This window comes from Salmo trutta, chromosome 4 (genome assembly GCF_901001165.1).
Source record: "Salmo trutta chromosome 4, fSalTru1.1, whole genome shotgun sequence".
In the NCBI taxonomy this organism is placed as follows: domain Eukaryota; kingdom Metazoa; phylum Chordata; class Actinopteri; order Salmoniformes; family Salmonidae; genus Salmo; species Salmo trutta.
Genome location: NC_042960.1, coordinates 72,117,909 through 72,132,492, shown reverse-complemented (window position 1 = coordinate 72,132,492; position 14,584 = coordinate 72,117,909). Strand labels below are relative to the sequence as shown.

At 44.9% G+C, this 14,584-nt stretch overlaps 1 protein-coding gene across 1 annotated transcript in view; it reads left to right on the top strand.

The window, feature by feature from the left end:
- The window catches only part of sema7a (semaphorin 7A (JohnMiltonHagen blood group)), a 91,269-nt gene that overhangs the window by 27,293 nt on the left and 49,392 nt on the right, over positions 1–14,584 (top strand). Inside the window, exons 6-7 of the mRNA XM_029751974.1 lie at positions 3,648–3,758; positions 6,419–6,561. Of these exons, the coding sequence (XP_029607834.1) occupies positions 3,648–3,758; positions 6,419–6,561 (254 nt within the window). The remainder of the gene's footprint in view (positions 1–3,647; positions 3,759–6,418; positions 6,562–14,584) is intronic.

Here is a 14,584-nt window from a genome sequence, read left to right as displayed (position 1 = left end):
ACCATTGGCAATGCCAAGCGTTGGCTGGAGTGGTGTAAAGCTCGCTGCCATTGGACTCTGGAGCAGTGGAAACGTGTTGTCTGGAGTGATGAATCACACTTCATCATCTGGCAGTCCGACGGACTAATCTGGGTTTGGCGGATGCCAGGAGAATGCTACCTGCCCCAATGCATAGTGCCAACTGTAAAGTTTGGTGGAGGAGGAATAATGGTCTGGGGCTGTTTTTCATGGTTCAGGCCCCTTAGTTCCAATGAAGGGAAATCTACAGCATATAATGACATTCTAGATAATTCTGTACTTCCGACTTTGTGGCACAGTTTGGGGAAGGCCCTTTCCTGTTTCAGCAAGACAATGCCCCCGTGCACAAAGCAAGGTCCATACAGAAATAGTTTGTCGAGATCAGTGTAGATGAACTTGACTGGCCTGCACAGAGCCCTGACCTCAACCCCATTGAACACCTTTGGGATGAATTGGAACGCAGACTGCGAGCCAGGCCTAATCGCCCAACATCAGTGCCCCGACCTCACTAATGCTCTTGTGGCTGAATGGAAGCAAGTCCCCACAGCAATGTTCCAACATCTAGTGGAAAGCCTTCCCAGAAGAGAGGAGGCTGTTATAGCAGCAATGTTCCAACATCTAGTGGAAAGCCTTCCCAGAAGAGTGGAGGCTGTTATAACAGCAATGTTCCAACATCTAGTGGAAAGCCTTCCCAGAAGAGAGGAGGCTGTTATAGCAGCAATGTACCAACATCTAGTGGAAAGCCTTCCCAGAAGAGAGGAGGCTGTTATAGCAGCAAAGGGGGGACCAACTCCATATTAATGCCCATGATTTTGGAATGAGATATTGGACGAGCAGGTGTCCACATACTTTTGGTCATGTAGTGTATAACTACCCAATCAGATCCCTTGGCGTAGAATACGTACGTTTTCACTAAAATGCAATGAATTATTGAATGTCTGTGTGTCTCTGTGTGTCTCTGTGTGTCTCTGTGTGTCTCTGTGTGTCTCTGTGTGTGTCTCTGTGTGTCTCTGTGTGTCTGTGTGTCTCTCTGTGTGTCTCTGTGTGTGTCTCTGTGTGTCTCTGTGTGTGTCTCTGTGTGTGTCTGTGTGTCTCTCTGTGTGTCTCTGTGTGTGTCTCTCTGTGTGTGTCTCTGTGTGTCTCTGTGTGTGTCTCTGTGTGTGTCTGTGTGTGCCTGTGTGTGTCTCTGTGTGTCTCTTTGTGTCTCTGTGTCTCTCTGTGTGTCTCTGTGTGTCTCTGTGTGTCTCTGTGTGTCTCTGTGTGTCTCTGTGTGTCTGTGTGTGTCTCTCTGTGTGTGTCTCTGTGTGTCTCTGTGTGTGTCTCTGTGTGTGTCTGTGTGTCTCTCTGTGTGTCTCTGTGTGTGTCTCTCTGTGTGTGTCTCTGTGTGTCTCTGTGTGTGTCTCTGTGTGTGTCTGTGTGTGTCTCTGTGTGTCTCTTTGTGTCTCTGTGTGTCTCTGTGTCTCTCTGTGTGTCTCTGTGTGTCTCTGTGTGTCTCTGTGTGTCTCTGTGTGTCTCTGTGTGTCTGTGTGTGTCTCTCTGTGTGTGTCTCTGTGTGTCTCTGTGTGTGTCTGTGTGTGTCTCTCTGTGTGTGTCTCTGTGTGTCTCTGTGTGTGTCTGTGTGTGTCTGTGTGTGTCTCTGTGTGTCTCTTTGTGTCTCTGTGTGTCTCTGTGTCTCTCTGTGTGTCTCTGTGTGTCTCTGTGTGTCTCTGTGTGTCTCTGTGTGTCTCTGTGTGTCTCTGTGTGTCTCTCTGTGTGTGTCTGTGTGTCTCTCTGTGTGTCTCTGTGTGTGTCTCTGTGTGTGTCTGTGTGTCTCTCTGTGTGTCTCTGTGTGTCTCTGTGTCTCTGTGTGTCTCTGTGTGTCTCTGTGTGTCTGTGTGTGTCTCTGTGTGTCTCTGTGTGTCTCTGTGTGTGTCTGTGTGTGTCTCTCTGTGTGTGTCTGTGTGTGTCTCTCTGTGTGTCTCTGTGTGTCTCTGTGTGTGTCTGTGTGTGTCTCTGTGTGTGTCTGTGTGTGTCTCTGTGTGTGTCTCTGTGTGTGTCTGTGTGTGTCTCTGTGTGTGTCTGTGTGTGTCTCTGTGTGTCTGTGTATGTCTCTGTGTGTCTCTGTGTGTCTGTGTGTGTCTCTGTGTGTCTGTGTGTGTCTCTGTGTGTCTCTGTGTGTCTCTGTGTGTGTCTGTGTGTGTCTCTCTGTGTGTGTCTGTGTGTGTCTCTCTGTGTGTCTCTGTGTGTCTCTGTGTGTGTCTCTGTGTGTGTCTGTGTGTGTCTCTGTGTGTCTCTGTGTGTGTCTCTGTGTGTGTCTCTGTGTGTGTCTCTGTGTGTGTCTGTGTGTGTCTCTGTGTGTGTCTCTGTGTGTGTCTCTGTGTGTCTGTGTGTGTCTGTGTGTGTCTGTGTGTGTCTGTGTGTGTCTCTGTGTGTCTCTGTGTGTCTGTGTGTGTCTCTCTGTGTGTGTCTCTGTGTGTCTCTGTGTGTGTCTCTGTGTGTGTCTGTGTGTCTCTCTGTGTGTCTCTGTGTGTGTCTCTCTGTGTGTGTCTCTGTGTGTCTGTGTGTGTCTCTTTGTGTCTCTGTGTCTCTCTGTGTGTCTCTGTGTGTCTCTGTGTGTCTCTGTGTGTCTCTCTGTGTGTGTCTGTGTGTCTCTCTGTGTGTCTCTGTGTGTGTCTCTGTGTGTGTCTGTGTGTCTCTCTGTGTGTCTCTGTGTGTCTCTGTGTCTCTGTGTGTCTCTGTGTGTCTCTGTGTGTCTGTGTGTGTCTCTGTGTGTCTCTGTGTGTCTCTGTGTGTGTCTGTGTGTGTCTCTCTGTGTGTGTCTGTGTGTGTCTCTCTGTGTGTCTCTGTGTGTCTGTGTGTGTCTGTGTGTGTCTCTGTGTGTGTCTCTGTGTGTGTCTGTGTGTGTCTGTGTCTCTGTGTGTCTGTGTGTGTCTCTGTGTGTCTCTGTGTGTCTGTGTGTGTCTCTGTGTGTCTGTGTGTGTCTCTGTGTGTCTCTGTGTGTCTCTGTGTGTGTCTGTGTGTGTCTCTCTGTGTGTGTCTGTGTGTGTCTCTCTGTGTGTCTCTGTGTGTCTCTGTGTGTGTCTCTGTGTGTGTCTGTGTGTGTGTCTGTGTGTGTCTCTGTGTGTGTCTGTGTGTGTCTCTGTGTGTGTCTCTGTGTGTGTCTGTGTGTGTCTCTGTGTGTGTCTGTGTGTGTCTGTGTGTGTCTCTGTGTGTCTCTGTGTGTCTGTGTGTGTCTCTGTGTGTCTGTGTGTGTCTCTGTGTGTCTCTGTGTGTCTCTGTGTGTGTCTGTGTGTGTCTCTCTGTGTGTGTCTGTGTGTGTCTCTCTGTGTGTCTCTGTGTGTCTCTGTGTGTGTCTCTGTGTGCGTCTCTGTGTGTGTCTCTGTGTGTGTCTCTGTGTGTGTCTCTGTGTGTCTCTGTGTGTCTCTGTGTGTCTCTGTGTGTGTCTGTGTGTGTCTGTGTGTGTGTCTCTGTGTGTGTCTGTGTGTGTCTCTCTGTGTGTGTCTGTGTGTGTCTGTGTGTCTCTGTGTGTGACATGAGATCATACTATATAACCACCTAATCAAATCCAGTAGTAATACCTTATAACATGTATATTTTATTGAATATCTTTGTTTCCTTGTTGTAACGTGAATCTGTTATGTATCTTTTAGAGGGAGACCTGTACTCTGCTGCTCCTTTATACAGCGATGGGAGCTCACTGCAGTTCAGAAGGAAAGCTGGCAGCAGAACCAACGTATGGATGTATGACAAGTGGGTGACCGGTATGTAAAGAGAGATCATTTATTTTTTATTTTTTATCGTTATTTCACCAGGTGAGTTGACTGAGAACACAGTCTCATTTACAGCAACGACCTGGGGAATAGTTACAGGGGAGAGGAGGGGGGATGAATGAGCCAATTGGAAGCTGGGGATAATTAGATGACCTAGAGAGTAACCAGGCTCTGAGGGGTGGGCCAGTCCTCTTCTGGCTGTGCCGGGTGGAGATTATAACAGAACATGGCCATTAAGGCCAGATCGTTCTTCAAGTTGTTCAAACGTTCATAGATGACCAGCAGGGTCAAATAATAATAATCCCAGTGGTTGTCGAGGGTGCAACAGGTCAGCACCTCAGGAGTAAATGTCAGTTGGCTTTTCATAGCCGATCATTGAGAGTATCTCTACCGCTCCTGCTGTCTCTAGAGAGTTGAAAACAGCAGGTCTGGGACAGGTAGCACGTCCGGTGAACAGGTCAGCACCTCAGGAGTAAATGTCAGTTGGCTTTTCATAGCCGAGCAAATGGCACCTTATTCTCAACATGGTTCACTTTTTTTAGACTAGAGCCCAATGGTCCCTGGTCAAAAGTAGTGCGCTGTGTAGGGGAAAAGGTGCCTTTTTGGGACGCTGTCTCATTCTCAGTCTGGCATCAGCGATCACAGTACAGCTTCATTAGTGAAATCCTTATCTTACCGTCTCCTCTTCAGCGTATCAGCATAGCTGCCAAGCCAAGGCTTACTAGCTACGTCATGATTTAAGGTGGCAGACTTGGCTCTGTGGCTGTTAATCATGGAAGAGGGGGGTCACTGTAGTTTGAATGGAACTCTCTCAGGGTTCTTCTGTGGTAGTACTTTGTGTTGTTACACTGATACTCCCATGTGTTCTGTTGATACTCCCATGTGTTCTGTTGATACTCCCATGTGTTCTGTTGATACTCCCATGTGTTCTGTTGATACTCCCATGTGTTCTGTTGTTACACTGATACTCCCATGTGTTCTGTTGATACTCCCATGTGTTCTGTTGATACACTGATACTCCCATGTGTTCTGTTGATACACTGATACTCCCATGTGTTCTGTTGATACTCCCATGTGTTCTGTTGATACTCCCATGTGTTCTGTTGATACACTGATACTCCCATGTGTTCTGTTGATACTCCCATGTGTTCTGTTGATACTCCCATGTGTTCTGTTGTTACACTGATACTCCCATGTGTTCTGTTGATACTCCCATGTGTTCTGTTGATACACTGATACTCCCATGTGTTCTGTTGTTACTCCCATGTGTTCTGTTGATACACTGATACTCCCATGTGTTCTGTTGATACACTGATACTCCCATGTGTTCTGTTGATACTCCCATGTGTTCTGTTGATACTCCCATGTGTTCTGTTGATACACTGATACTCCCATGTGTTCTGTTGTTACTCCCATGTGTTCTGTTGATACACTGATACTCCCATGTGTTCTGTTGATACACTGATACTCCCATGTGTTCTGTTGTTACACTGATACTCCCATGTGTTCTGTTGATACTCCCATGTGTTCTGTTGATACACTGATACTCCCATGTGTTCTGTTGTTACTCCCATGTGTTATGTTGCTACACCCATGTGTTCTGTTGATACTCCCATGTGTTCTGTTGATACTCCCATGTGTTCTGTTGATACTCCCATGTGTTCTGTTGATACTCCCATGTGTTCTGTTGTTACACTGATACACCCATGTGTTCTGTTGATACTCCCATGTGTTCTGTTTATACACCCATGTGTTCTGTTGTTACTCACATGTGTTCTGTTGATACTCCCATGTGTTCTGTTGTTACACTGATACTCCCATGTGTTCTGTTGTTACTCCCATGTGTTCTGTTGTTACTCCCATGTGTTCTGTTGATACACTGATACTCCCATGTGTTCTGTTGATACTCCCATGTGTTCTGTTGTTACACTGATACTCCCATGTGTTCTGTTGTTACTCCCATGTGTTCTGTTGATACACTGATACTCCCATGTGTTCTGTTGATACACCCATGTGTTCTGTTGATACTCCCATGTGTTCTGTTGATACTCCCATGTGTTCTGTTGATACTCCCATGTGTTCTGTTGATACACTGATACTCCCATGTGTTCTGTTGATACTCCCATGTGTTCTGTTGATACACTGATACTCCCATGTGTTCTGTTGATACTCCCATGTGTTCTGTTGATACTCCCATGTGTTCTGTTGATACACTGATACTCCCATGTGTTCTGTTGATACTCCCATGTGTTCTGTTGATACTCCCATGTGTTCTGTTGATACACTGATACTCCCATGTGTTCTGTTGATACTCCCATGTGTTCTGTTGTTACACTGATACTCCCATGTGTTCTGTTGATACTCCCATGTGTTCTGTTGATACACCCATGTGTTCTGTTGATACACCCATGTGTTCTGTTGATACACTGATACTCCCATGTGTTCTGTTGTTACACCCATGTGTTCTGTTATCTTTCTGAAACTTTCTTCAGAGAATACTGTGATGAGATGCCTACAGGTTTTCTTTCTCGTTATTTTTGTTGGCAGAAACGATTGCGTAATCGTTAGATAGGTAGTGGAACACTATAAATGATAACTGGAGCGTTTTATAGAGGAATGGGTTAATTGATTGATATTTCCTGTCCTTCCAGAGCCCACATTTATCTCTGCCTGCTGGGTGAGACGTAAGGAGGAGCCAGACAACGAGAAGATATATGTCTTCTTCAGGGAGAAGAACTCTGACAGCAACCCAGAAGCTGATCACTGGATCTCTAGAGTGGCACAAGTCTGTAAGGTAAGATGGTGGGATAGAGACAGTCTGTTAGATGGTGGGATGGAGACAGTCTGTTAGATGGTGGGATAGAGACAGTCTGTTAGATGGTGGGATGGAGACAGTCTGTTAGATGGTGGGATAGAGACAGTCTGTTAGATGGTGGGATAGAGACAGTCTGTTAGATGGTGGGATAGAGACAGTCTGTTAGATGGTGGGATAGAGACAGTCTGTTAGATGGTGGGATAGAGACAGTCTGTTAGATGGTGGGATAGAGACAGTCTGTTAGATGGTGGGATAGAGACAGTCTGTTAGATGGTGGGATAGAGACAGTCTGTTACATGGTGGGATGGAGACAGTCTGTTAGATGGTGGGATAGAGACAGTCTGTTAGATGGTGGGATGGAGACAGTCTGTTAGATGGTGGGATAGAGACAGTCTGTTAGATGGTGGGATGGAGACAGTCTGTTAGATGGTGGGATAGAGACAGTCTGTTAGATGGTGGGATAGAGACAGTCTGTTAGATGGTGGGATAGAGACAGTCTGTTAGATGGTGGGATAGAGACAGTCTGTTAGATGGTGGGATAGAGACAGTCTGTTAGATGGTGGGATAGAGACAGTCTGTTAGATGGTGGGATAGAGACAGTCTGTTAGATGGTGGGATAGAGACAGTCTGTTAGATGGTGGGATAGAGACAGTCTGTTAGATGGTGGGATAGAGACAGTCTGTTAGATGGTGGGATAGAGACAGTCTGTTAGATGGTGGGATAGAGACAGTCTGTTAGATGGTGGGATAGAGACAGTCTGTTAGATGGTGGGATAGAGACAGTCTGTTAGATGGTGGGATAGAGACAGTCTGTTAGATGGTGGGATAGGAGACAGTCTGTTAGATGGTGGGATAGAGACAGTCTGTTAGATGGTGGGATAGAGACAGTCTGTTAGATGGTGGGATAGAGACAGTCTGTTAGATGGTGGGATAGAGACAGTCTGTTAGATGGTGGGATAGAGACAGTCTGTTAGATGGTGGGATAGAGACAGTCTGTTAGATGGTGGGATGGAGACAGTCTGTTAGATGGTGGGATAGAGACAGTCTGTTAGATGGTGGGATAGAGACAGTCTGTTAGATGGTGGGATAGAGACAGTCTGTTAGATGGTGGGATGGAGACAGTCTGTTAGATGGTGGGATAGGAGACAGTCTGTTAGATGGTGGGATAGAGACAGTCTGTTAGATGGTGGGATAGAGACAGTCTGTTAGATGGTGGGATAGAGACAGTCTGTTAGATGGTGGGATAGGAGACAGTCTGTTAGATGGTGGGATAGAGACAGTCTGTTAGATGGTGGGATAGAGACAGTCTGTTAGATGGTGGGATAGAGACAGTCTGTTAGATGGTGGGATAGAGACAGTCTGTTAGATGGTGGGATGGAGACAGTCTGTTAGATGGTGGGATGGAGACAGTCTGTTAGATGGTGGGATAGAGACAGTCTGTTAGATGGTGGGATAGAGACAGTCTGTTAGATGGTGGGATAGAGACAGTCTGTTAGATGGTGGGATAGAGACAGTCTGTTAGATGGTGGATAGAGACAGTCTGTTAGATGGTGGGATAGAGACAGTCTGTTAGATGGTGGGATAGAGACAGTCTGTTAGATGGTGGGATAGGAGACAGTCTGTTAGATGGTGGGATGGAGACAGTCTGTTAGATGGTGGGATAGAGACAGTCTGTTAGATGGTGGGATAGAGACAGTCTGTTAGATGGTGGGATAGAGACAGTCTGTTAGATGGTGGGATAGAGACAGTCTGTTAGATGGTGGGATAGAGACAGTCTGTTAGATGGTGGGATGGAGACAGTCTGTTAGATGGTGGGATAGAGACAGTCTGTTAGATGGTGGGATAGAGACAGTCTGTTAGATGGTGGGATAGAGACAGTCTGTTAGATGGTGGGATAGAGACAGTCTGTTAGATGGTGGGATAGAGACAGTCTGTTAGATGGTGGGATAGAGACAGTCTGTTAGATGGTGGGATAGAGACAGTCTGTTAGATGGTGGGATAGAGACAGTCTGTTAGATGGTGGGATAGAGACAGTCTGTTAGATGGTGGGATGGAGACAGTCTGTTAGATGGTGGGATAGAGACAGTGTGTTAGATGGTGGGATGGAGACAGTCTGTTAGATGGTGGGATAGAGACAGTCTGTTAGATGGTGGGATAGAGACAGTCTGTAAGGTAAGATGGTGGGATAGAGACAGTCTGAATATATTACAAAAACATTCACAACACATTAAGTGTGTGTCCTCAGGCCCCTAATCTACTACCACATTTTGACAGTTCAAAATCCATGTGTGTGTGTGTGTGTGTGTGTGTCTATGTTTGTGTTGCTTCCCAGTCCATGCTGTTCCATAAGGTGTATTTTTTTTTAATCTGTTTTTTAAATCTAAATTTTACTGCTTCATCAGTTACTTGATGTGGAATAAAGTTCCATGTAGTCATGGCTCTATGTAGTCCTGTGGCTCCTCCCATCGTCTGTTCTGGACTTGTGGACGGTGACGAGACAAAGCGTTGGCAGCTGTTTCCTCATCAGATCAAAACTCCTCTACCCTGCCAAGAGGTCTAGTCTCTACCCCGTTGCTAAGAGATACTTTGCCTTAGAAGGTCAGCTGAAGATACGCTGGGAGAAAACAATACCGTTCCAGACTCAAATACTCTTCTCTGTTACAAATAGGCTAATAAAGTTATTCAATTATTGACAGAAGAAATTGAAAACCTGAAGGCAAAGCTTGCCCTATCATGTCGTCATCAGGGCTGTGCTGTATGAGATAGGTAAACAGTAGCCTTGGTTTCCAGTCTTTGCACACCTGGTTCCTCAATATCGTGAGATTTGGCAAACCGTGTTTTTCTGTTGTTAGTCAACAACAGGGTAGCTGCTGTATGAGATGAGCAAACAGCAATCAGTGACTGGCGTCCACAACCAAATACGGGTCCCCCTTTAAATCACGTTCAGTTTATAAAGGCTTCATAATGCCTTCATAAGCACTACATACATTTTGTTACAAAGCATCTATAAACCGTATGTCATGCTTTTTTAATAAAGGGTTCATAAATGAAGGCATAACTGTGTGACATAATCACTAATGTCAAATGCGTCAACTCACTATGTCGTTATATGATGTAAACATGTGCTTTATAAAGGGTGACGTGTTGCGCTGGTCTCCATGGGAACAGAACAGGAACACCTGGAGCGGCAATCTCATGTTGAACTACTCCACACACACACACACACACACACACACACACACACACACACACACACACACACACACACACACACACACACACACACCCACACACACACACACACACACACACACACACACACACACACACACCCACACACACACACACACATACACAAGATATGCAGGTCCATCAACCCATGTAAATACCTCTCTTCAGTAACCTGTGGATCATCAGAGAACCTTCATAAATCAGCAGAACGTTAATAACCTATTCATTGTCGTGTCCTGTAACACTTAGTTTGAAGAGAGACTCCTTCGGTCATTCATAAAGACATCTATAAAGACTATCACATGGCGATCTACATCATTTAAAGTCAGACACCTTTGGTCATTCATAAAGGCTTAATGATGTAAACACAAATGTATTAACACTAGGGAAATTCTCACTAACAGCCAGGGTTGGGTAAGTTACCTTCTAAATGTAATCCGTTAGTTACTAGTTACCTGCCCAAACCTGTAATCAGTAATGTAACTGTTGGATTACCCCAAACTCAGTAACGTAATCTGATTACATTCAGTTACTTTTAGATGACTTTCCCCTTAAGAGGCATTGGAAGAAGATAAAAATGTATGTTACCAATTGAACAACATCTATTGCAGGATAAATCAATGTTAAAGTTTACATAGCTGGCCATATATGGATGTTAAATTTTACTTTATGGGTTGGTTATGTAGGCTTCTACTAACCCATCGCTTTCTACTACATATAATAATACGATTAAATGATCTTCAAGAATAGGACTTGGAAATATAGAAGTATATATTAGCCAAATTGTTTTTACCTGAGCATGACCCCCAAAACTAAGGACTTATTAGCCAGCCCTACTCTGTTGTTTATGATTGTGTTGTCACGGACGACTGATTGGCCTCATTGATTAGAGTTGAAAAATAAATGCTGCGCTCGTGGAATGGCTTTGAGCACTACTGAAAAGTGCTATTTACATGGGAAGAATAAATGCCATATGCTGCATTTGCTAGTCTATTGTTTACCTTTTTATTGCTGACACTTTGAGAATATCCATCTGTTTAAAGGACAAATCCACAGATGAAACAATAACAAAAACCGTCACCTCGCCTCTGTTTTGGTTAAAAAGTTGAGGAGATGTGCCTGGAGAAGTGTAACCACTCTCAGATTAATAGACAGAGCTATGGATGATATAAAAATTATTGTTTTAACCATGTTATGAGGCTATACTGTTGTCATGACGTGGTCCTTTTCTGGGTGTAGATCCTGGCTTCCCCCTCTCTCACACTTTCCTACACCCAGGTTCTGTTATCTCAGGTCGTAAACTTCTGGCGGGGACTCTCTCCCCCTGGCCATGCAGTAAGGAGAGAATTTACACAGTAGAACAAAGGAACTTCTACTACATCACAGAATTTGAGAACTGAACAATGTCCATATTTTGCAGAATGTGTAAACGGTCTCTATTGCCACTCCACACTGCCCTTTCCCACCTGGACAAAAGGAACACTTATGTGAGAATGCTATTCATTGACTACAGCTCAGCGTTCAACACCATAGTACCCACGAAGCTCATCACTAAGCTAAGGACCCTGGGACTAAACACCTCCCTCTGCAACTGGATCCTGGACCTCCTGACGGGCCGCCCCCCAGGTGGTAAGGGTAGGTAACAACACATCTGCCACGCTGATCCTCAACACTGGAGCCCCTCAGGGGTGCTCAGTCCCCTCCTCTACTCCCTGTTCACCCACGACTGTACGGCCAGGCACGACTCCAACACCATCATTACGTTTGCTGATGACATAACAGTGGTAGGCCTGATCACCGACAACAATGAGACAGCCTATAGGGAGGAGGTCAGAGAACTGGCAGTGTGGTGCCAGGACAACAACCTCTCCCTCAGTGTGAGCAAGACTAAGGAGCTGATTGTGGACTACAGGAAAAGGTGGGCCGAACAAGCCCCCATTAACATCAACGGGGCTGTAGTGGAGCGGGTTGAGAGTTAAGTTCCTTGGTGTCCACATCACCAACAAACTATCATGGTCCAAACACACCAAGACAGTCGTGAAGGGGGCACGACAAAACCTTTTCCCCCTCAGGAGACTGAAAAGATTTGGCATGGGTCCTCAGATCCTCAAAAGATTCTACAGCTGCACCATCGAGAGCATCCTGACTGGTTGCATCACCACCTGGTATGGCAACTGCTCTGCCTCCTACCGCAAGGCACTACAGAGGGTAGTGCGAAAGGCCCAGTACATCACTGGGGCTAAGCTTCCTGCCATCCAGGATCAAAAGGCTCCTCAACTGCTTCTACACCCAAGCCATTAGACTTGGTACCGGTGCCCCCTGTATTTAGCCTCGTTATTCTTATTGTGTTACTTTTTATTATTACTTTTTATTTTAGTCTACTTGCTAAATATTTTCTTCTTCTTGAACTGCACTGTTGGTTAAGGGCTTGTAAGTAAGCATTTCACAGTAAAGTTTACACTTGTTGTGTTCGGCGCATGTGGCAAATAAAGTTTGATGTTGAGATGTGTCTGTTACTTGAACTCTGTGAAGCGTTTATTTAGGCTGCAATTTCTGAGGCTGGTAACTCTAATGAACTTATCCGCTGCAGCAGAGGTAACTCTGGGTCTTCCTTTCCTGTGGCGGTCCTCATGAGAGACAGTTTCATCATAGCTCTGAAATATGAAAACATTTAATTATAATAATAGAATTTGGGGAGAAAAAAACTGAAGTAGACAAAAAATTCAAACGGATTTTAAAATGCCCTACCAACGTTTTTTGTTGTCTATGACCACTTTAGAGTCCTGCAGCACAGCATTTTGGGTGAAGTCAGGTCCAATGTTGACTATGCAAAGAGGGGAAGAAGCTGGACCATCCTATAAATGTTTATATAATATATACAATTTACAGGAACCAATTTAGCAGACACTTTGAGCCAAAGCGACTTACAGTCATGCGTGAATACATTTTTTATGTATGGGTGGTCCTTTGGAATTGAACACCTTATCATGGTGTTGAAATGCTCGACCAAGATGCATGACAGGGTTATGAATGCTTTGTGAAGACTCAATTTAATTTGATTTATAAAGCCTTTATTAAGCCGTGCTTATGCCACCCTTTATAAAGCACAGGTTTATGTCATTTTTTTTTTTTTACATAGTTGTTTATGTCACATTTCACATTGGTGGTTATATCACACAGTTATGCCACATTTATGAACCCTTTATAGAGCATGCCATACAGTTATAGATGATTTGTAACACGTTTATGAAGGCTTTATGAAGCCTTTATAACCTGCATGCCATTTTAAAGTGGGACCCAAATATTGCGTGCACGCTGCTACTGGCCAACTACTTGATGTATTACATTGATGTCAGAAGGTGAACAGTGGTTTTCTCACGGTGCATAATGTTTCCTGTGATCTTGTAATAAATAAAACTAGTGTAGGTGAAGGAAGTTGAACTCACAGAGTTGAGTTAGTCTGAGAACGACGCCTATATTGTTTTCAGTTTGATATTTCCTCCATCCATCTATGGCACGTATTGTTGTTTCTACCTTCTAGATATATCGTGTGACTAGTACACAGTAAGACATCTATTATTGTCTCTGAAATGGGGAAGGAGAGGAGATGGAAAATGTTTACCAGGGCCATTGATACTCACAGGTTATGAGAACCTGAGACCTGGCTAGTGGTTAGTGCTGCCTTCCGTCTCCTATAACACGACGCCGACCGTAAGAGACCATGAGGTGTTTTTCCATCCAGCTCAGATGCAGTTCAGTGGTTGCTGATCTAGACCTACTGGGCAAAAAAAAAAATGGTTGAATCAACATTGTTTCATTTCAACCCCAAAAATTCAATGGGATGATGTTGAATCGTTGTGGAAACTGATTTTGGAATTAAATTTTAGTTTTTGTTGATTTCACGTTGGATTAGATGGATATTAGCAGTGTTTTCCATTCAGTTCAGACCCAGTTCAGACCCAGTTCAGACCCAGTTCAGACCCAGTTCAGATCCAGTTCAGAACCAGTTCAGACCCAGTTCAGAACCAGTTCAGACCCAGTTTAGACCCAGTTTAGACCCAGTTCAGACCCAGTTTAGACCCAGTTTAGACCCAGTTCAGAACCAGTTCAGAACCAGTTCAGACCCAGTTCAGACCCAGTTCAGACCCAGTTCAGAACCAGTTCAAACCCAGTTCAGACCCAGTTCAGAAACCGTTCAGACCCAGTTTAGACCCAGTTCAGACCCAGTTTAGACCCAGTTCAGACCCAGTTCAGACCCAGTTCAGCAGTTTAGTGGTTACTGAACTACAGTGGGTTGATCTTTAACACCTCGGATCCCAGATCTATCTGTAGCCAACTCCTATGATCTTGGGATTGGATAGTTCAGACCCAGTTCAAACCCAGTCCAGACCCAGTTCAGAACCAGTTCAGACCCAGTTTAGACCCAGTTCAGACCCAGTTCAGACCCAGTTTAGTGGTAACTGAGCTACAGTGTGTTTGACCTACCTATCCTGGCTTAACGCCTCCACTAGTCATGACATAAAGAGACCATACCTATTGTACACTACATATTCAGAAGTATGTGGACACCCCTTCAAATGACAAGTTGGATGGAAAATTACTGAGGATAATAGCGGATGATATTGCCACTCCTATTTCTCATATCTTCAATTTAAGCCTACTAGATACGCTGTGTGTTCCCTCAGGCCTGGAGGGAAGCTAAAGTCATTCCGCTACCTAAGAATATTAAAGCCCCCGTAACTGGCTCAAATAGCCGACCAATCAGCCTGTTA